The sequence below is a fragment of the Meleagris gallopavo genome, chromosome 1, assembly GCF_905368555.1.
Source record: "Meleagris gallopavo chromosome 1, MGAL_WU_HG_1.1, whole genome shotgun sequence".
Taxonomy (NCBI): domain Eukaryota; kingdom Metazoa; phylum Chordata; class Aves; order Galliformes; family Phasianidae; genus Meleagris; species Meleagris gallopavo.
This window is the reverse complement of record NC_139404.1, coordinates 143,495,398-143,515,778: the sequence shown is the minus strand read 5'-3', so window position 1 is coordinate 143,515,778 and position 20,381 is coordinate 143,495,398. Positions and strand designations below refer to the sequence as shown.

At 38.5% G+C, this 20,381-nt stretch overlaps 2 protein-coding genes across 3 annotated transcripts in view; one reads left to right on the top strand and one right to left on the bottom strand.

Annotated features, from left to right (window-relative positions):
• The window catches only part of DNAJC3 (DnaJ heat shock protein family (Hsp40) member C3), a 28,717-nt gene extending 28,195 nt beyond the window's left edge, over window positions 1-522 (top strand). For both annotated transcript variants that reach the window (XM_085215628.1, XM_010728681.3), the window contains one exon: window positions 298-522. In XM_085215628.1, the coding sequence (XP_085071754.1) occupies window positions 298-455 (158 nt within the window). In that variant the 3' untranslated portion in view covers window positions 456-522. The remainder of the gene's footprint in view (window positions 1-297) is intronic.
• A 3,091-nt stretch (window positions 523-3,613) lies between these two features.
• UGGT2 (UDP-glucose glycoprotein glucosyltransferase 2) overlaps window positions 3,614-20,381 on the bottom strand; it is a 79,810-nt gene continuing 63,042 nt past the window's right edge. The window contains 10 exon segments of the mRNA XM_085226033.1: window positions 3,614-7,282; window positions 7,858-8,002; window positions 9,264-9,380; window positions 12,763-12,877; window positions 13,146-13,306; window positions 13,997-14,179; window positions 14,563-14,647; window positions 16,248-16,343; window positions 17,460-17,542; window positions 19,120-19,204. Coding sequence (XP_085082159.1) covers window positions 7,260-7,282; window positions 7,858-8,002; window positions 9,264-9,380; window positions 12,763-12,877; window positions 13,146-13,306; window positions 13,997-14,179; window positions 14,563-14,647; window positions 16,248-16,343; window positions 17,460-17,542; window positions 19,120-19,204 — 1,093 coding nt within the window. The 3' untranslated portion in view covers window positions 3,614-7,259.

Below are 20,381 nucleotides of genomic sequence, written 5' to 3'. Positions count from 1 at the left end.
CACATTGTCTAAGTGATAATTGGGTGGATGGGCTCAGGCTTTCGGAGGAGGGGTCCAAGAGTGAACTGCATTACAAACTCTTATGGTTAGTAGAAAGCCTTTTTCTGTGTTAATGCAATCTTTGTTTATAATTACGTTACCACCTTCAGGGCATCTGGTTTCTCCTTGACGCTGTTTCTGATGTCAACCCCACTGGGCAAGTAAAGGGATGCTGGTCACTAATTGATCGTCAGAGACGCTTTGATTTGCTGCCCTCACTACAGTGCCTTCATTTCACTTTGGTTTTGTTTCCTTCAGAAATGAGACGAAAGTTTGACGCAGGAGAGGACCCCCTGGATGCAGAGAGTCAGCAGGGTGGAGGCAACCCCTTCCACAGGAACTGGAATACGTGGCAAGGATTCAACCCCTTTGGTTCTGGAGGAGGACCATTTACATTCAAATTTCACTTCAGTTAGAGCCAGGACTGTTTCAGGTGGCTGCTGCTGTTTTTTACTTAATTTGTTCAAAAAAAAAAAATAAAAACTCTCTCAGTTCAAGACCCGAGATCTTAATTTCTAATGTTGTCCTTAACCCAGAGTCTTACTGCACTAGAAGAAAGCTACTTCTTTCTTTTAGTATTTGAAGCAAATTTGTGGTGAGCTTGACAAGCTTATACTGGTGGGGGGAGGTTGAATGAATAAGGGTTTTGTTACTGCCTATGTATTTGTTGTGGATATGCAGGAGATGTGTTTTTTCCATCCATAGGAATAAACAGTAAGAGGCTATTTAGGACAACACTTAAATGCAGCTTTAGGACTCAAGTATATGCTTACAGGTAAAAATGCATGTAAATATTTTTTTGAATCGGGGCCTAATAAATGTGGAAAGGGTAGTTACAGTAGTCTCTGCGTTAACAAATTGTTTGTCATTGTGCTCAGCAGAACGATCCATTTCTCAGTATTCTTTAAAGGAAACCCCCGTGAGCACCCGTTGTATTACTGTGGGCAGTGCCATAGGGAGGGGGAGGAGGCTGTGTACTGACTGAGCCCCAGCAATCTCTTACAAAGAGGATCACTTGTCAGTAAGGATTTTGAAAATGTCTGCTGACCTTCTTCATTAACCTGGGATTAATTGGGGTAATTTTCTTGGCTGCAACTGTCAAATATGAAAGTTTAAAAAAAGAAAATCTTTTTATTTTTTTCTGGAGACTGTTGCTGTGATTCTGAATGTTTAAGCATCATTTTTGAGGAGTTTGCACTTTATCCAAGTACTTGGTTGAGATCTGGGGAAGGCAGCACAATGTGACATTCCCACCTCTACAGCAATTTGTTACTTCTCTGTACATAAACTCCGAGCCAGCACAGGTTGTGAGGTGACTGTATGTGAACTGCGGGAATAAAATGCGAGCTGTTGCCTCCCCATGTGATACAGCTTCCTTTCTGTCGGGTGGTGCCACAATGAATTAATGGTGAAGTAGTTTGAAGCAATTTTACGTTTTGTGTAAGAGCCACAGCGCTGCAAAAACAGCTGCATGTGCACCAGGTCTGACTTTGCATTGGCCAGAAGTCTGGTATAGTTCTGTACATGGGTAAAACTGGAGTATGGAACCGTGTGGGATGGGAGGCATTCCTAGGGCTGCAGTTGCTGCAGGCGAGCTGGTCTTCTCATTCTCTAACTGAGTATGTTGAAATTACTGATGAGTTTCACCAGCAGTTGCAATCTTAGAATGCAAAAAATTACAATTCTTTAATTGACTGACTTGAATTTTAACTGGAAAACTACAATCAGTCAGTAGGGATCTTTTCTCATTTCAGTTTGTGGCATTTAAGAGCAAGAACAGCCTCAGTCAAAGCAAATGCAATCTTCCATCTGAAAGTGTATATTTCTTTAATTACTATAAGTGCAGGTTTTTTTTTTTTTTTGAAGCACAGCCCTTTTCTGCTGCCTCAAGTACTTTACAAACCGAACTGTGGCTTTGGAAAGTGTTTTTTCAACAGCAATTGAAAGGCCAGTGTTTGGTCAGCAGAAACTTATCTTCAGGCTGATGAAGAGTGTGTGTAGGGATTTCCAGTAGTTGATGGTACAAAAGCACTGTGGCATCCTATTAAAGTTCAGCATCAGATATGTTCAAGTTGAATGACTTCCTGGAAGTTCGGCTTCTGCTTTTTGACACATCTGAAGTGTTTCTGTTTAAATTCTGGAGCAGCTCAGGATGCTTCTCATGTCTTTGTGAGGTCAGTGGGGCTCCCATTGGACCTCTGGGGCCCAGGCATAGGAGCTCACTGCACAGCCCATGCACAGATGCTATCCTGTGGTGCCAGCTGGTCCAGGCAGCTCTCCCATGTTTTTGCTCACTGTGAGCAGAAGCTGAATCCAGTTCTGAGCCACAGCCCCTGGTTGATGCACCCCTTGCCGTGGTGCAGTAGAGCCAAGGGCTCATGGCGTGCAGCTGTGTGGTTGTGTGCTGGCCACTGCCTGGCATCAGCAGCTCTGTACCACTTTGTTTGCTGTAGGAGGGGCTGGTTTAAATACTCCTTAATGAGCAGTGTAAGCAATACATGGTGATTTTGTAGTTAGAGCTGTGTTCAGCTGCAGGAAGTCACAGTAAATACCACAGCCAGTCACTCTGTGTGCTGGCGAAATGCTACAAATGTGACGTGGAAGGATTGCCCTCTTGCAGCTTTTTGTTCTTATCATTCTTCCTCCTCTGTTTTAAAAGTTATGGCTGAGATATATTTTTTTTTTTTTTTTAATTTTCCTTTTTGGAAAGGAATAAGGTGGTCCTTCATAAGTAAACTGTTCGTAAAAGGAATTGGTATTAGAGCTGAGTGTATTCCTTTCTTTTTGCTTCTGTAGGGTGGAAGCAGTCAGGAACAGAAAGGACTATGTTTAATTCTGACAATGAGTTGCAAAGGGAAAATTGCTTATTTTTTCGGGGGAAAGCTTGAATCCAGTCAGTGGGAGATGATTAATGCTTGAATGCTGTTCATGGATATCTCTTGTGAAAAACAGTGTCTTGAAAGATGAAGAAAAAAAGATGACAATGGAGAATGAGGCATGCTGGTACCAAGCAGCTGCTGCTCACGCACACATTAGCACCAGCACTGCTAAGCAAGCTGGCCGTGAGCTCTAAGCTGCTTCTGACAACAGAGAAAGACAAAACTGTGCCTAGAAAGAAAGGAGAAGCTGTTTTTTTTTTTTTTTTCAAGGATTTTCAGATGCAGTGATGTGACTTCAGCAAACGAGTGCAGGTACTGCACTGAGCGCTGATGGCGCGCACTGCGTACGAGGAAGCCGAATTCGCCTTTTTATTTATAATGGGTGCCTGTAGTGCAATAGTATTCAGTAACTGAACATTGAAATAAGTCTTGGTGGTTTGTGAAGCCTGTGATGTTCATGAAGCATCGTTAGAGCAACGGGCTTCTGTGGAGGTGCACACTTCTTGTGTTGAATTCTGTCTTGCAGTTTGTGTAAACCACTTCCCAACTTGTTTTAAAATGAAGGAGGAGAGCTGTGGCTTATCTTACTTTGAGGTATGCTTAGTACTGATGTGCTGTAAATCAGTATTAAACTGGATGCAGAGTGAATTATAAACATAAGAGCTTGAACTTGTGACAGAAAACCTGTTAGCTTAAAAAAAAAAAAAAAAAGATAAATAATAAAAGCAAAAGCTTGTTATCATTTCAGCCTCCAGCCTGGTGCTTGGAATGAGAATTACTCTTTTGTTTTGGGCTGTGATTTGTAGGAGCTTTGCTGGGCATCAGCCAGTATAGCGTAGCAAGTTGGTTGTATTTAAAAGTGCCTTACTGTAAGGTATGGTTTGTTTGCTCTGTAATACACACAATTGTCCATTTAAAAAAGAAAAAGAAAAATGGGAGAATTTTTTCTTTGCCCACTGCAAATTTTGTTTTAAGAAGGATAAATAAAGTTAGCCGGAGATTTATCAAATGTCTCAAATTATGTCTTTATATTAAATCATAAATCTAAAAAGCAAGAACTGTTTTTTCTAGAACGGTGGGAATTATTTTATGGTATTTTTCACAATAAAGATATTTATGATGACAAGAAAGCACTGCGGTGTGTGTTTGTCTGCCCTTCTTTTCTCATCCTGCTCTCCTGTGTTGAAAAGTGGTGTCCTGGGGGAGTGTGGTGTTAATGCTGCTTAGGGGTAAATTATAACTGCCACTGGTGCAGAAGTCATCAGGCTTCAAGAAGGCATTGTAATAGGGCTGAGTTAACAGAGTGAACATAAGCTTGGGGTGCATCAGCTGAGGGGCGGGGTTGTCCTGCTGTGCTGTGCAGCCACACCTCCAGCACTGGGGCGGCTTTGGGGCCATGATGTAAGGACATAAAGCTATTAGCGTGCATCCAGTGAAGGGCTACAAGGAGGAGGAGGAAATGCAGGAGGGGCAGGGTGATCGAAGAGTGGCTGAGGTCCCGGTGTGTGCTCAGAGCGGAGGAGCTGAGGGGAGGCCTGGTGGTGGCTGCAGCTCCTCACAGGGAGTGGGAGGGCAGCGCTGAGCTCTGCTCTCTGGGACAGCACTGAGCAGGCCCTGCCCTCAGAGGGCTCCCAGCAGAGTTCCATGTAAATGGAGCCAGACTGGGAAACTGACTACAGTGCAGTGCCTCCAGGGTAGGTCGAAACAGAGGCTGAATGCTTTCAGGCCTGCAATTTTATATAAATCCACATTTTGCAGTCATCAGAGCCCAGAATCTGATAGAGGAGCACTGCGCTTAGGAGGGCGGCAGCAGGAAGCTATTTATGTGACTTGACAACAGCCAGTGAGAGGCTGCCAGGATGTTGCTTTCATCTGAAGGAGTGAGAATTCAAACTGAACTGAAAACTCCAGTGGTAGAGAGAAATGTAGATACAGCAGTGCTGATTATGGTTTTAACTGCTTGAGCTGTGCCTTCAGGTGGAAATTCACAAACCAGATTGAGACTTTCATCAGAGGAAGCTGAGAGAAGTCAGTAAGTGCTGCTGGGGCACAGCTCTGATCTGTCTGAAGTGCAGAATGAAGTATTAGCTAACAGAGGTGTGAGTTTAAGAGGCAGCCTTGCAAGAGACTCCTCCCCAATGCAGGATTCTTCTGGGATGTGTCCAGCAGTCAGCAGGGCAATGCCTGCTGCGCCAGGAGCCCAAACCAGCCTGCAACACGAGAGTATTCTCATGGCACCAAAGGAGTCAGTGTGTCACTCCAAACACAAATCCTGAATAAGAGGCAGTGGGATGCTCTTCCTACTGTCCTTTCACAATCAGAACACTGCACTGGGAATGCGGTTCTCCCACATGTGGCACCACGAGGTTCCAGTGCTGAGTGCTAACCTCTGTGAGAGCCTTGGTGCTGGATTAAACTGATAAAGGATTTGATCCTATACAGTAAAATCAGATAACGTTTCCCCATCAGTAAGTGGGGTAAACAGGCATTCTCTGGCTCTACAAAACTAGAAGCGAGCTCACTGACACTAACCAAACACTTAATGTTCATTGTATAATCCAAAATAAGAGAAAGCAGTGCTTTTTTCCTCTAGCCTTGCTCAGAAAACAGTAGGGAAGCAGATCGCTGAAGGTTTTTCCCTTTACATAGAGAATAACAGTTGTTTCCTGTTGCACACTGACTGGATAGTAGTAACTGCAGAATGAAGTCAGTAAGAAGTCCATCAGTGTTCTAGAAACACCATACATAGTTATGTTCTGTGAGGTTCCAACATGTTTCACTTCCTGTCTGGTGTTCTTCTGGATTATGTTACTTGTCACGAGAACAGGAGCAACAAAACAAACATTCCAGTGACAGAGAGAGAATGGAAATTGGTATTGGCTGATTGATTAACATTGCTGGATTTCACATGGAATATCCCATTGGTTACTTCATACAAATAAAATGCCCACAACAGACCTTTGAAAATCCATACCGACGTTTAAACTGCTATTCAAAATGCAGAAAGGTTATACAGCGTAACATATAAATGCCTGTAAAAAAAATTTTGCATGTTTCATATTACTGAGACTTGAGAAATGTCAGGAAAGCATTATAAATAGATTATAAATACCTGCACTTAAGGGAAGCAATTACAAATAACCTACTCCTGAGCACAATGACTGCATACAAAATGTGCTCCATTTTTCTTACCCTTTATGCTCTTATTTACAGGTAGAGAGATATGCAACTCACGATGGATTTACCCACTTAGTGCAAATTACATTATCTTTTATAATTACAAGCACTTACACTGAAAGACTACATTAAACCGTTCATGGAAGAATTTGTGGTTATATCCAGACTGCTTTGAAACCAGCACAAACTAAACAAAATGATATGTACTTAAGGCACCAGATATCAGTTTCATAAATAAATTTTCCTATTTGCAAATGTGTACTGCCAGAATTTTTCACTGCAGTTTTTGCACAATCAAAATGTATTGACAGCCCATTCGAGCAACAGTTTTTTCAGTGAATATTGATAAAATAAGTAGACAGCACTGAGAGTGAAAAATAGGTCGAGTGTTTTATTACTTCAAACTCTGAACAGAATGATGGTAGTCAAAACTGAGTGGAAACAGCTCTCAGGCACAGACCTTCTCATCTTTCTTAACCAAAACCACACAATGGAATCTAATGTCATTCTATTTGAGTGACAAAGGGAGCCCGAGAATCAAAAAGGATTCTTTCAAATTAGTTAAGAGGGCAGGAATCCTGCATCATGAATAGAAAATTACATTCCTGACTTTGGTAAGCTTCAAAGTTGGATTTGTGTGGTCTAAATTACCCAAGCTATTTTTTTATATTGTATCTTGGCTACAATGAGAATTTGGCTTGTGACCACAGCATTCCTCCAGGAAAAAAACTACAGACGTATAACCAAAATTCTTTGTGTTTAAATACATCGACTAAATGAATGTAATTTGCATAAAACAGTTTTCATGTAACTAGTTAGTGCCTCCTCCCCTTCCCAATTGCTGAGGCAGTGCGTCTTTGAAGAGCTGAATACATCATTCTTTATACTCTAAAATCCCCTAGGCAGATTGTCTTCTTGAGAAGTAAAAGAAAAACAAAATAACAAAAGTAAGTCTACACTGACTTAAATAAAGCCAAGTTCCTGTGGATTTCTCCCTTCCGCTTTCTGTTTCTTATGTAGAACTCTTTAAATAACACCATAAGTTACAAAATATTTCACTTTACATTAAAGAATGTTACAAATAGTGACAAGGCAACTTCCATGGCTCCCACTCCATCTTTGCAGAAGACAATATGCTGTCACCATCACTTTTTACAGGCAGTGCTAAAGTTCATCGTGCTTAAAACCTGTAACGAAAGGAAAAAAATCTTAAAAAGCACAAGCACAGAAACATATCGACTACTTTTGTAAAACATGGAGAAAGCCCTTTCCTGCCTAGTTACTGCCAAAACAATTCAGTGACATGAACTTCATTTTTAAAGCCTTGCTGCAAACAGACCAAAGACTTCACAAATAAATAACAACTACTTGGAATTCCTTGTAATGATAAGGGAATTTATTCTCTGACTCAAGACTGGAGACCAATACGAGCAGGAAAACTGCAGTCTGAAGAAAGAGGAATGTGCTGGACAAGCTGAACAATATTAAAAAGAAAGAGCAGCAATATGAAATAAAAAGATTATGTACTTGAAAATGTTGTCTTCTTGGACTTTGGCATGAAACAAATGGCTTGTTCCATCTTAGCATATCTTAGCATAACTCCCATGTAAAGAAGCATCACACAACTCTTAAAACCCAGAGCATTTCCCACAGAGGATGAAAACTTATTAAATACAACTCAACTTACATGTCTACTGATCCCAACCTTCATTTCAAACAAAGTCTCTTAAAGAAGTAACAGATAAATATGAATGTAAATTACCTTTTTTAGAAGATGATTTTTTACTTTTCTTCTCCTTCTCAATCTGCTGTATTAACTTTCGAATCTCAGTGTCATAGTCAACCCATTCAGGAACTATTCGAGCGGCAGCCTCTAATTTTGGTTCTTTGGTTTGGGGATTGTTGCACTGAAAGTTTAAAACACAGCGAATGTAAACAAAGCCAATGCAAAAATAATACCTTCCCAAGGAACGGTAAGTCATCATCATCTCAGTGTCACTGAAGATACACAGCAGAATACCAAACACTACTGTTAAAAACTAGCCAGGTAACCACGTGTTGATTAGGACAATAACCTGAGTGTTTAAAAATGGTCTGCAAGTAACTCCAATGTGAGAAATAAGCTTCAGACAAAAACTACACTGCAGCAAATCATGAACCTTGACAAAGAATCTAGTGTCGTAAGAAGTCAACAACACTCCAAAAATCTGAAATATTTTGCACAGAAGTGCTACTTACCACATTTCCTAGTACCATATCTGGCTAAAATTTTCATATTTTAGCAAGAGGCATTTCTCAGCAGCCCAGAGAAATATCTTGTCTCCAACATATTTTTTTTTTTTTGCTCTCAGTTATCTCAAATCTCACATCTAACAAGTGTCTTTGTCAGCATTTATAATGTCACTTTCTAGAATAGAGATTACCCACGTTTAGTGCACAAAAAAGCTTATTTTAACTGTACAGGCACAAAATAAGTTATTTACATACTGAATATTTGCATCAGATTCCAACTGCCTGTTTTTGTTCAGAATTATGGCTCCAAAGGTTCACTCACACAGAGCGGGGGGTGACAAGAAATGAACAAGTGGGGAAAAATGGAATGGGGGTAATAATGACAGAGCAGAACTTTTTCTGTTTCAGTTCCCAAAGAGAGATGCTTCCTTCTTTCTAAATGTGGGTACGCCTCCTCAGCTTTACGATTTTTAAGCTATATATAAGCCATGCTTTATCTTCAGTTTATAGTGGTGAAATGGACAGAGAAAAAGAGCCTCTGCACAATGGGTTCAGCAGAGGCAGAAGCACACAACACTCAAGAGTCTGCAGTACTTAATTAGAGTTCCAATAATATGGCTGAATACGGAGGAAAACAGGGGAAATATAAGTACAGAAGTAAAAAAAACTGGCTCCTATCCAGTTAGAGATAGCAACTCTTCATTTTCAGGCAAAGTTTTCAGCTTCAAAATAAGCAAATTTTCTACAGAGCACACAGGAGAGGTGCTGGAAGAAAGGAATTGTATATGTTCAGGTATCTATCAAAAGCAGCCCAGTGCTCCAATACCCTCCAGCAAGGCTGGCTCCATGATATCAAAAATAAGTGTATCTCAAAAGCCACAGAAACTGCAATCAATTTTTTAATCTATAGAGCTAATTAACTCAAAATCAACTCACCAAGTCTATTGTTTTAGCCTTTTTCTTGGATTCATCATCACACCAAGTTTCACACCAAAGCCACTCTTGAGGGAGAGACTTGATAGCTACTTGATGAATCATATTATTGGGAAGATCCTGCACAAGTTTGTAAAATCATGAATTAGCACTGAATTTTGATGTAACTGGTTACCAAGCAATTACTTATAAGGCATTCCAGAGAATATCTTTGTTTGTTAACCATTTGTTACCATTGTTACATGTGGTGAGGTGGGAATTGGCCTGTTCTCCCATGTAACTAGTGACAGGACCAGAGGGAAAGGCCTTAAGTTGTGTCAGGGAAGATTCAGGATGGATGTTAGGAAATACTTCTTCTCTGAGAGAGCTGCCAGGCACTGGAATGGGCTGCCCAGGGAAATGGTGGAGTCACCAACCCTGGAGTTGTTCAAGAAACACTGAGATATTGTACTGAGGGACATGGTTTAGTGGGAAATAGTGGTGATAGGTGGATGACTGGACTGGGTGATCTTAGAGGTTTTTTCCAACCTTGGGGGTTCTATGACATCTGCAATTTTTTCTGTTTCCTTCTAAGCAATTGCTCACCTGGCCCTTTTGCAATTCAAAACTTAGGAACACTGATTTTGGTGGCCTATTCCACCTCTCCATTTCACATAGAGAAATTTTTTCTTGCACTTACGCCTTAGTTGGCGTAAGTAATGCCCACAGCTCGGATATTGCGTGCCATGCTCTAAATACTTCTGAGCAGAATTAGGTTGAGTGAAATTTTTATAGCATATCTTAACCATATTTCCATTCCTCACATTTGCAAAAGAAAGCTCAAAACCATGTAATGTGGAATTATGGCACTACTCTAATGTCAGCCTTCTTTACGGAAAATGGATTCCAGAAATGTGAGTGTGAAAAGGAAAAGCTATTACATTGCTACTCTGGCTATCCTCCTTACTTTCACTTTTTTTTTCACCTTTATTGCACACTCAAATACTCTAATTGTGAAAACACTAATCTAATATCACGTTGGGAATAGTGTTTACAAAAGAGAAAAATCCCAGGCAGCCATACAGTACAGGTTCTCTGGCCATAGTTAAAAATAACAAGTGTATGCTGTAGATACTTTCATAAGCTCTTTCATATGCACAACCCTGACGTTACATTTAAAAAATAAATGTCAGTACTCAAGGAAGTAGTAGTTGGGTGTTACTTTGCCAAATCACACTGCTAAATGTGACAGAATAAAATAGTACATGTAGCCGTGCTATAAGAAGCATGTAACTTAATTCAAATATAGACATTAGCATGGAAAAAATACACTAAATAGAAGTATAATGAGTCAAGATGCTTAAATGTTAATTTAAATGTTTCCTTTTTTTGGAAAACCTCAATTCAATGAATATTAGGAATTAAATAAATGTTTTATTGTCACCTCAATTTCAAGGGGAAAAAAGTGTTTTCTTCTGCTTTCTAAATGCAATTCCTAAGTTAGTATTACAGCTCTAAAAGATATGAACTTAGAAATCGTTACATAAAGTAGAAAGACACCTGCTAGATCCAGGATTTTAAATATACAGAAGCAAATATATATATTAAAAAAAAAATCCACAAAAAGTTTTTTTCTTTCAAATTAAAGTGACTTACCCTCAAAAGCACAAAGACATAGACATACTTCAAAGTGAATCAAAGAGGATACACTCACGAGTCATAAAAATAAAAGATCAGGCTGTTTACACTGTCATTGCAAAAAATCTCGTTCATTCAAAATATGTAAACTGACTAAATGAAAGTTTCCTGGACTTCCACAAATAACATACAAAGGTTGCTCTTCAATTTGATTTGTAATATGGGCATCTTTACATTTAGTCAGATAACCTACGTAATTTTAATGGTGTACTCTTCAACTGCAACTTTTTGTATTAGAAAACAAAACCTCACTTTAAAAAAAACACATTTTCTGTTAATAAAATATTTTGCTATTACATTTCCTCCACTGATTGTAATTCTGCAAGTGAAGAACAAGATGCTCAATTACCTATTTTTTAATGAAGTTATATTTACTATAAATATTTGCCAATTGTTTTTTCATCTTTACACAGCTATTTCTTTACGCTTTAGGCTTCTCATTCAACAACACAGTTAAATATACTGTACTGGAAGTCTAGCTTTCACTGTGTAATTCTTCTCCCTATCCATTCTTACCGTCTTTGTCATCTAAAAGTACCTTTTTTTTCCCTACTCTCTCTACTTTTATTTTGTGGTTTATGTCAGCATATCACAGAATTGTAGGGGTTGGAAGGAACCTCCAGAGATCATCGAGTCCAACTCATAATGCCCCTAAAAAGCAGACATGAAGGCAGCAGGCCCAAGTGTGTCACACTACTGGTAGACTAGCAGAGGTTATTCTTGAGAAGGGCAGGCAGAAGGCACTCCAGTCAGATATTTTAAAAATAAACATCTTAATTCACCAGTATATACACACTCTCCAGGACTCCAGTAAAATATATTGCACTGTGGTTTGTATTTCTAGGAACGATGCTACATTTGTGGTAAATGGAGCCAGGGGATGATTCCTACCGATACAATCAAAAAGCAAATTAGTATGTAATATTACTTTGAAATATCTCCTTTTCCACAATAATTCCAATTCCATTTTGCCAAGATTTAGCTACCTTAATGTCTGCTTTCAGTGCCGATGTGCTGAGGGAAGGGTACGAATGGCTTTTGATGGGATCCAACAAATTCTACATTAAGGCTATCAGCTATTAAAGCTGTTGAAAACATAAGAATCCCAAAGTCAAAAGATGCACATTCTTGCTGTTGTGAAGACACTACGTAAAACTAATGACTATTTCTGAGAAGTGGCATGAGTCAGAAGACTTGTGACCAGCTTCTGAATCTTGAAGGTCTTTCTTTATTTATGGGAAAAACGTGGCAGTGAGAGATGTGGGCCTTTCTATTCAGAGATCCCTTTACTGCTGTAGGCAGATAATAAACCTTTTGTGCTTTTAATAATTCCACAAGGTAAATTACAAAAACAATGACAACCTTACTTTTGAAGCCTCGTGAATTTCACCCACAGACATAAGTAAAAAGCAACATTTACTCTGGCAGAAACATATGAGCTGTATTATCAATCTTCCACTGAACTAAGGAGTCTGTACTAGGGAAGAGGAGACTAAATTGAAGTTAGTTCTGCATATCTGGAATCTATATACACACTTGTGATTTGTACCCTAACTTATCCCACCTAGCTTTGAAAATTGGTGGAGTTAGATAAACAAAGACCGTAGTCAACCCATGGCGTACCATGTACCATGTACAGAACCACCAGAGTGCATTAGCACTTAGCTTAGGTAAGTTAAATTAACATTAATGGAAAAACAGAAGAAATAGAGGGGAAAAAAAGCTAAATATTCTTCAGAACTATAAAACATATGTTGAGATACAATAATTCTGTGCATACTGAGAAAGATAAAAGAAAAGCTTAATTTCTTAAGCCCACATATACCTGATCTAGATTTGACAGACTGTTTGGATCTTGACTAAGAGCCTGGTACTGGCCCCGAAGCCTATCTCCTGCTGCAATCTTTCTGAACTTCTTAAGATCCACAACATATAAGGCGCTGCAAAGAAAAAATATACATCAAGACTTCTGCAGTTTCATATCCTTCTTTGTAACATTAATCAAGAAGTGACAAGAAACCTGAAACTGTTCACATGCTAAAAGCGTATTATTTAAAGCAAACAGATGAAGCTATTGCCATATATCATCTGAATTCAGATGAATTTATCTCTTCTTGAGAAAGGCTATTAGGTAACTAGTGATGTCTCAGTGGGCAATATCCAGAGCCAGATTTACAAGCTGCACAAAATATACAGGAGTTCTCCTACCTAATATGGTATTTCTTTTTCCCAAGATGTGATGCCCAGTATCCTGATTTCCAGAAACGGTACCCATCCATTTCCTTACGGCTGTCACAGAAAGGAGTGTATCCATAAGGAGCTCCCTTTAGATCGAGATCTCTGAGTTCTTTCAGGTCACTTCTCACAATCTGAGTAAGAATAAATTTTATTTTTATAATTTAAAAATATAATGGAAGTTATACTTTCACAATTTAATACGGTTTTTAAGATGCATGTTGCTATAACCAGATTTAATTTATCCCTTTTAGCTTTGGAAAAGTAACAAAACACAGAATATTTGTCTGAGATTTTTGATGACTGCGTGACAGACTCTTCAATATCTTCCCTGAGGCAGCATGTTGCCTTTCAGTACATGATAATTTCTGAGTGAAAGACTGCAGACAAACTCGAGAACAAAAGAGACAGGATTCAACTCAAAAATTCCATCGATCGAAGAGCTGGTCTGAACTCATCATCTCAGACACCTTACATAGCCAATGAAGTCTGCTCATAATCAGCCCAGAATTTGAATCACTCCAATATGCCTACTGTGAAATGCACCTTTAAGATCACACTTACCTCTCCAAGTGCCTTTGTCTATCCACGGGCAATAGAAACAATTTACAGCACTCAGTGTGATGAGACTCTTAATTTCTGCATGGCTAAAGACAAGCCAAATTGTTTTGTTTCACGTTTTGCAAAACTACTGGTTCTGCTTATACAACTGCTACAGTCCTGCGAGACCAACATTTGAATAAAACGACCACAGGGAAATAAAATGGATAAATTAAAACAAAACAAACTCCTCATACAGTTATATAATATTGTTTTTTTCTTACCTGGTCAGCATCGACAAAGATTATTTTATCTACAGCCAGGGGGAAAAGAACGTCCAAAAAAAGGATTTTGTAGCCCCAAATAATTCTTTGCTTTTCTGTCTGCTGATAAAGCCAGCGGGGCCACTTATACTGTACTAACTCGTACTTGAATCCGTATGTCTTAGCCATGTGAGGGATAACATCCTAGAAAAAGATTCAGAAACTATAAGTTGCACATGTATATGACATACAAAGAGGCAGAAGGTGATGGAGGAAATGCTGCAACACAGTTGTAACTCTGTTGGCCTTACTAGTCACATCAATTATGAAAATTTCTTTAATTTTAGCAGAATCCTCAGCTATAACAATATAAAAAGCATTTCTTTCAAGCTCACTGAGTCCATCAAAAGAGAATAAATTATAACCTATTGTTGGGATTTGGGCTCCAGAAAATAAAAAACTTACACATGATGTCATTTCCAACTGTGAAACTTATTTTTTAATTATCTGATTACTCAATAGTACTAATTTGCCCAAGTATTTAGCATTTTAAAGAACAGTTATTGAAAGAATGGTGTTTCCTATACCTTAAATGTTGGAGAGAGGTAGTTTTTCAGAAACCAAAATTTAACTGGTGTTTTGGTATGACGTAGAACAGAAAGCATCATAATTCTGTGGAAATACAAGTCTATAATAAACAAACGAATACACACAGGTCATTATATTTCAACTATACTTCAAAGAGGCTTAAAGTTTCTAATCGTAACTTTTCTTAACCCGATTTAAGTAAAAATTTTTGTATATTTTTAACAGCAAGTTTTGAGATCAAGACCACTTTGAGATGGATGTACATGATCCATATTGAGTAAGAAATATTAGAACGGTCTCAAATGTGGATGGGTTAATAAGTCCTACTGTGAGAGAGATCCTGAAAAACTACAAATACAGATTATTACCTACTACTAACTATTGAGATGATATATTTTAGGGTACATTGTTAAGTTAATAGGTTGCAAAAAGGAAATCAGTAAGAAAGAGAAGCATAGTTCAAGCTAAGATTCTTTTCAGAAAACCCTTGATAACTCCAAAAAGTTCAGGTATGTGGAAAAAGATTTATTTTAAAACTTGTTTTCCTCTTTTAAAATAAACAGATCTTTCCCTTTAATAAAGGTTGTTGAAGCCTGAAGGAAAAAAAAGAGAACACAGGCATTCCAACTCTGTCAGACTACTAGGAAATAAATACATACAAAATACTGCTTTCCAAACAAACACAAATGAAAGAATTGTGAAAATCCATTTTGGGACAGGAAAATTACTAGATCTGGCAGCTATAGACAAGCACTCACAGGAATGAGAAAAGTAACAGATATAGTGGTGAACGGATTAGGCAATGCTGCAAGAGTTCCTTCAAAGCAGTCACTGCTTATTACATAATCCATGAACACTGAGATACTAAACAGAAGTAAGGTCATGTAAGAATATAGAACCCATATTTTGGAATAAGCATAAATAGATAAAAACTCTAATGAGGTCTCTGCTGCTACATCTTCATAAAGAGAGATTCAGCTCCATCTTTTATCTTCTCACTTGGCACAGGCACTCGTGATAGGCATAGAGAACACTCTTCTTTCTTCAAAGAACAATGAAATTCTAGAACATCTATCTACGGTTTGTTCTCTAAGAAATATGCATTTGGGCCTTCTTTATGTCTTGTGCTTTTGGCTGGGATAGAGTTAATTTTCTTCATAGTAGGTGGTATGGTGCCCAGTTTTGAGTTTTTGATGAAAACTGTGATGATAACACAAATGTTTTAATTGTTGCTGAGCAGTGCTTACATGGAGACAAGCTTTCAGCCTCTTGTACTGCCCTGCCAGTGAGGAGGCTGGAGGTGCACGAGGAGCTAGGAGGGGACAGAGTCAGCACAGCTGATGACTTAAACTGAACAAAGAGCTGTCCCATATATGGTGTCCATACACAGTAATAAAACTGGGGTAAAGGAGGAGGAAGGGATGACACTTGGAGTGATAGCATTTATCTTCCCAACTAACCATTACGTGTGATGAGTCTTTGTTTCCTGGAAGTGGCCTGCTGAGGAGAAGCAGTGAATGAATGCCTTGTTTTGTTTTGCCTGCACATGCAGTTTTTGCTCTGCCTCTTAAATCTCCCCCCACACCCATTCTGCTTTGGGAGGAGTCAGCAGCTGTGTGGTTGCCTGCTGACAAAACAGTCAGCTTCATTATGCTGCTTAATTTTAGGATGAACTTTTACTTACCTTAAAAAACGTTCATATAGATGGCCTGAAGCGACTGAAAAAATGTTAAGTACATCACTTCTATTTTCCTTCTCTTCTGGTGAAATTTCTGAAAACCTAAGAAAACAAATGGATTATCAACTAAGATATACATCTAACAGAAAGAAATCTGAGGTTGTAAAGAATGAGTTTGAAAATTCACAGAAGAAATATCCTGACAGAACGCACTCATATTTTACTTCCATTACACATCTTTATGATTCCAAAATCTTTTACTCCATTCCTGGATGCATTCAAGGCCTGACCCCGTGTCTGAGCAGCCTGATCCAGTGGGTGGCAGCCATACCTACAGCAGGGTAGGAACTCAATGGTCTCTAAGGTCCCTTCCAATCCAACCCATTCTGTGATTCTGCGACTCTTTTGCAAACAATAACAGCTCATACCCACTCACTCAGAACAAATTTTTCTTTACCAAGATAGTGCTGAGGTGCTGGAACAGGCTTCCCAAAGTGCAGAGTTGTGGATGCCCCATCCCTGGAGGTGTTCAAGGCCAGGTTGGACAGGGTCCTGGGCAGTGTGGTCTAGTATTAGATATGGAGTTGATGCCTGCATGCTGCAGGGAGGTTGGAAGATGAGGTCCCTTCCAACCCAAACCATTCTATGATTCTATGATATTTGAAACCGAATATATAAATTCTAAAATACTGAGCATTAGCTAAAGATGACCACACCAGGTCAAACCACATGTTTAGCCCTGTACTTTGTTGTCAGCAATACCTAACAGTAAATGATGAGGTAAAGGAATAACATTCAACAGTTTGTGGTGATGGGATTTTCCAGGTGTTTTTCATAATTCTTCCTTATTTTTTTTCATAAATTCATTCAATTACTCCCCTATAGCAACTCAGGATTAAGGTAAGCTGTCCAGAGCTTTTCTTTCTCTGCTGCACAGTATTCTTTGTTTGATTTAAATTTCAAGGATTGTTCTTTAACTGCATATGCCTTCTAGCACATAGAGGGAAGGAATCACAGCTGCAGACTCCCTCAGAGCATTACTTCAATAGGTTTCTGAAGAGCGAAGGCTTCTTTAGCCAAACTGGTTATGTTATGGATCAATACTGTTGGAGATTCACTTTAGAATCATTTTTCAAGCTGAAGACTAGCTCAGATGGAGTGTATCCCTTCACATTTTTCTTCTGTTTTGATCCCTTTTAAAAACAAATTAATTTGTACCTTGTAACTGATTCCAAATTTCCTTTTTCTGTTGTTCCATCACTAAGGAGATCTTCATTCATTTTATCAGGCTTTTTCTGTACCTAGTCATAAAAAAAAAAAAAAAAAAAAAAAAAAAGAATTCATGTCATTTGTGAAGTTAATTGATAATAATTACTACTTCAGTTGGATTATCTAACTGTAGTGGACTAACAGCTTCCCAATCCCTATCCCCTATTCCTATCTAGTAAAATAATTACTGAGCTACATTAACCTAAACTGTAAAACTGTCATTTCATACTTTTAAGACCTGCACAGAACTTACTACTATAAGAAGCAAAGTAACCAATTATGAAAAAATAGTGATGAATAAACCAAACAGCATGTTCAACACTCTGTACTTCTTTACTCCAACAGAAACTAAATGTCAGCAGAATCATAGCTCATTTTCCTCCTTTACAGAAGACCCTGCCATGATTCTCTGATCCACCCATCAGCTGCCAGAAGGGCAGTAGGGTGTTGAATCATGCACAAAACTTATCTGAAGGGAAACTGTGATTCTCATAAGCCTGTCAAAAGGAGAAAGTGACCAATCTGTTGCTGAATGAACTATACAGGTTAACTAATTTCTGTTGTCTCAATCAGGTGCTAACTAAAGGTGCCAGGTTAGTTTTGGGTGCTGACCTTAATTTCCTTGATTAGAAGATCAGTATTTTTGAGACATACATGTTTATACTGTTAAGCTAGCACTTGCAGACTTCTTTTCATGTGGTGTCTTCTTAGCTGCTGAAGCCATAATCTAAATAACACTGAAGTGACTCTACAGTTTAACTGAACGACAGAGCTTGCATGTTCTAGTTATTATTTTAAACCACACAACCTTTCACATCCAATAAGTTTCCTATTTTGGCACCCTTGTAGCCTTTCTCCGTGGCTTAAAGGCAGACTTCTCACCCTCCAAAAAGTGAATTCTCTTCTGATGATTCTGGAAACTTTCAGTTACAGGACTGAGGAAGAGACTCAGAAAATAAATGTTTTATTAAACACCTCTTTCTATTTATGTTTACATAATTCTGCCATTCTCAGTGTCTAACATCAGAATATATCCTGAGTATACCTAAACAAAATATTATTTACATAACGTAACGTGTTTTTTCTGCAATTAAGAACAAAAGCCAAGTAATTTCATTTACACAGATGTGGTAACTGAGGACAGAATTCAGTGTGTCTAATTTGAGCTTCCACATTGGCATCTGGACTTGATGTCAAATCCCTTCCCAGTCACAGGGCAGAACTGGATGCCTCAAGAGGTGATCACCTCATATTTAAATCAATACGTGAGCTGGGATGAGCAGTCCTCTGGACTATCTTTCTCATTCTATTAAGCAGAGAGGGAGTTTTAGGCACCAAGTTCAGACTGTATACCAGTATTAAACACCTTAAACTTGATGAGACAAATCCTATCTGTGTTATGCAGACAACTATTTAACAACCTCCCACACAATTAATATAACTCTATTGGATCAAATTAACTACATTAATTTGCATACCCCTCTCTATTTAAATTTACAAAATCTAGATGATATATTCCAGTATATAACTTCCAATTAAATACAGCCTAAGACATGTGAGCATTAGTCATATATAAAGAAATAGTGCAGACAAATATATCTTTACATACTTGGACTTTGATTATTTTGCTTCTGAAGTTGTTTAAAACCACAATAACATCTGCCCGGTCAGCTACAGAATCTGTTCCTTCATGGCTGCGAGGGGAAAAGAAACCATGGAAATGCACTGACTCATTAAAGCATGAATTATCACTTGGGTTCAGTTAGAGTAAGAAGTTTAAGATTCCTGGTATTTATAGAAACAATATTTCTTCATTTGCACCTAATTATACCCTAACTTCAGAAAGTTTCTGAGCTTTGTTCGGAGCTCATCATTGCTCACAGTTCTAAATTAAAAAGTGAGGATTTTCACATGAGATTTTATCAACCAATTAAAAAATGCAGCAGTCTAGAGGTGAATATGTTTTATGCATTCTACAGGTAAATACAGCATTAAAATATTAACCCATGTTTATCAATGATGGAAAACATCTTAGAAATTGCTGACTGATGGCACTAAATGTACTTTTAAAGTTAATCTGTTTTAGAAGGTCTGGGGAAAGCTTCATCACAGTGCTGAAATACAACAACTGGCAAAAATGATTGGCTTTGGCAACAGACAGATCTACAGGACAACAGAAATACAGAGCCATAGAATGGCTTGGGTTGGAAGGGACCCTGAAGATTAATTAGTTCTAGCCTGCTGTGGGCAGGGACGCCTCCCACACGACCCAGTTGCCCAGGTAATGCACCACATGAACATTTGCCCTGCTGAACATCAGTTTAAAGCTATTCGGACATCAATAGACCCCAGTCCACTGAGTAAAAAGTATGAAAAATTTAGCTGTTACTCCATGATGCAGTGTAATGCCAGAACTCTCAAATTTTCTAACATTTATATCTTGAAAGCCCATATATTTTTCCTTCAATCCTTTCTTCCTTTTAAGAGCATCATGTGCTTTCCCCTTGATACAGCTACACATGCAAGATCTTGGTTAAAGAAAGTAATCTGCTACTCCTTACTTTTTGCCTTTCTTTTTCTTTCCTGCAAAACAGAAATACCTTATCTTGTTTCAACCTGCTTCATATCACTTACCTGAAAGTGACAGTTTTATCTACTGATGCACATTCTCTATTTAAAACATTTTCCTAAAATGTGCCAACGATCATTAATTTTCATAGACATGGCTGATTCTTGCACAAAACAATTTTCAGAATTATCTTGACCCTTCCACTCTTTTAGTTTTACTTTCACACTTTTATGTATACAAACAGTCAGCCAAGAACTGCATTCAGCATAAAAGGGCACAAATCTCTATTGTCAGTGGTGCAA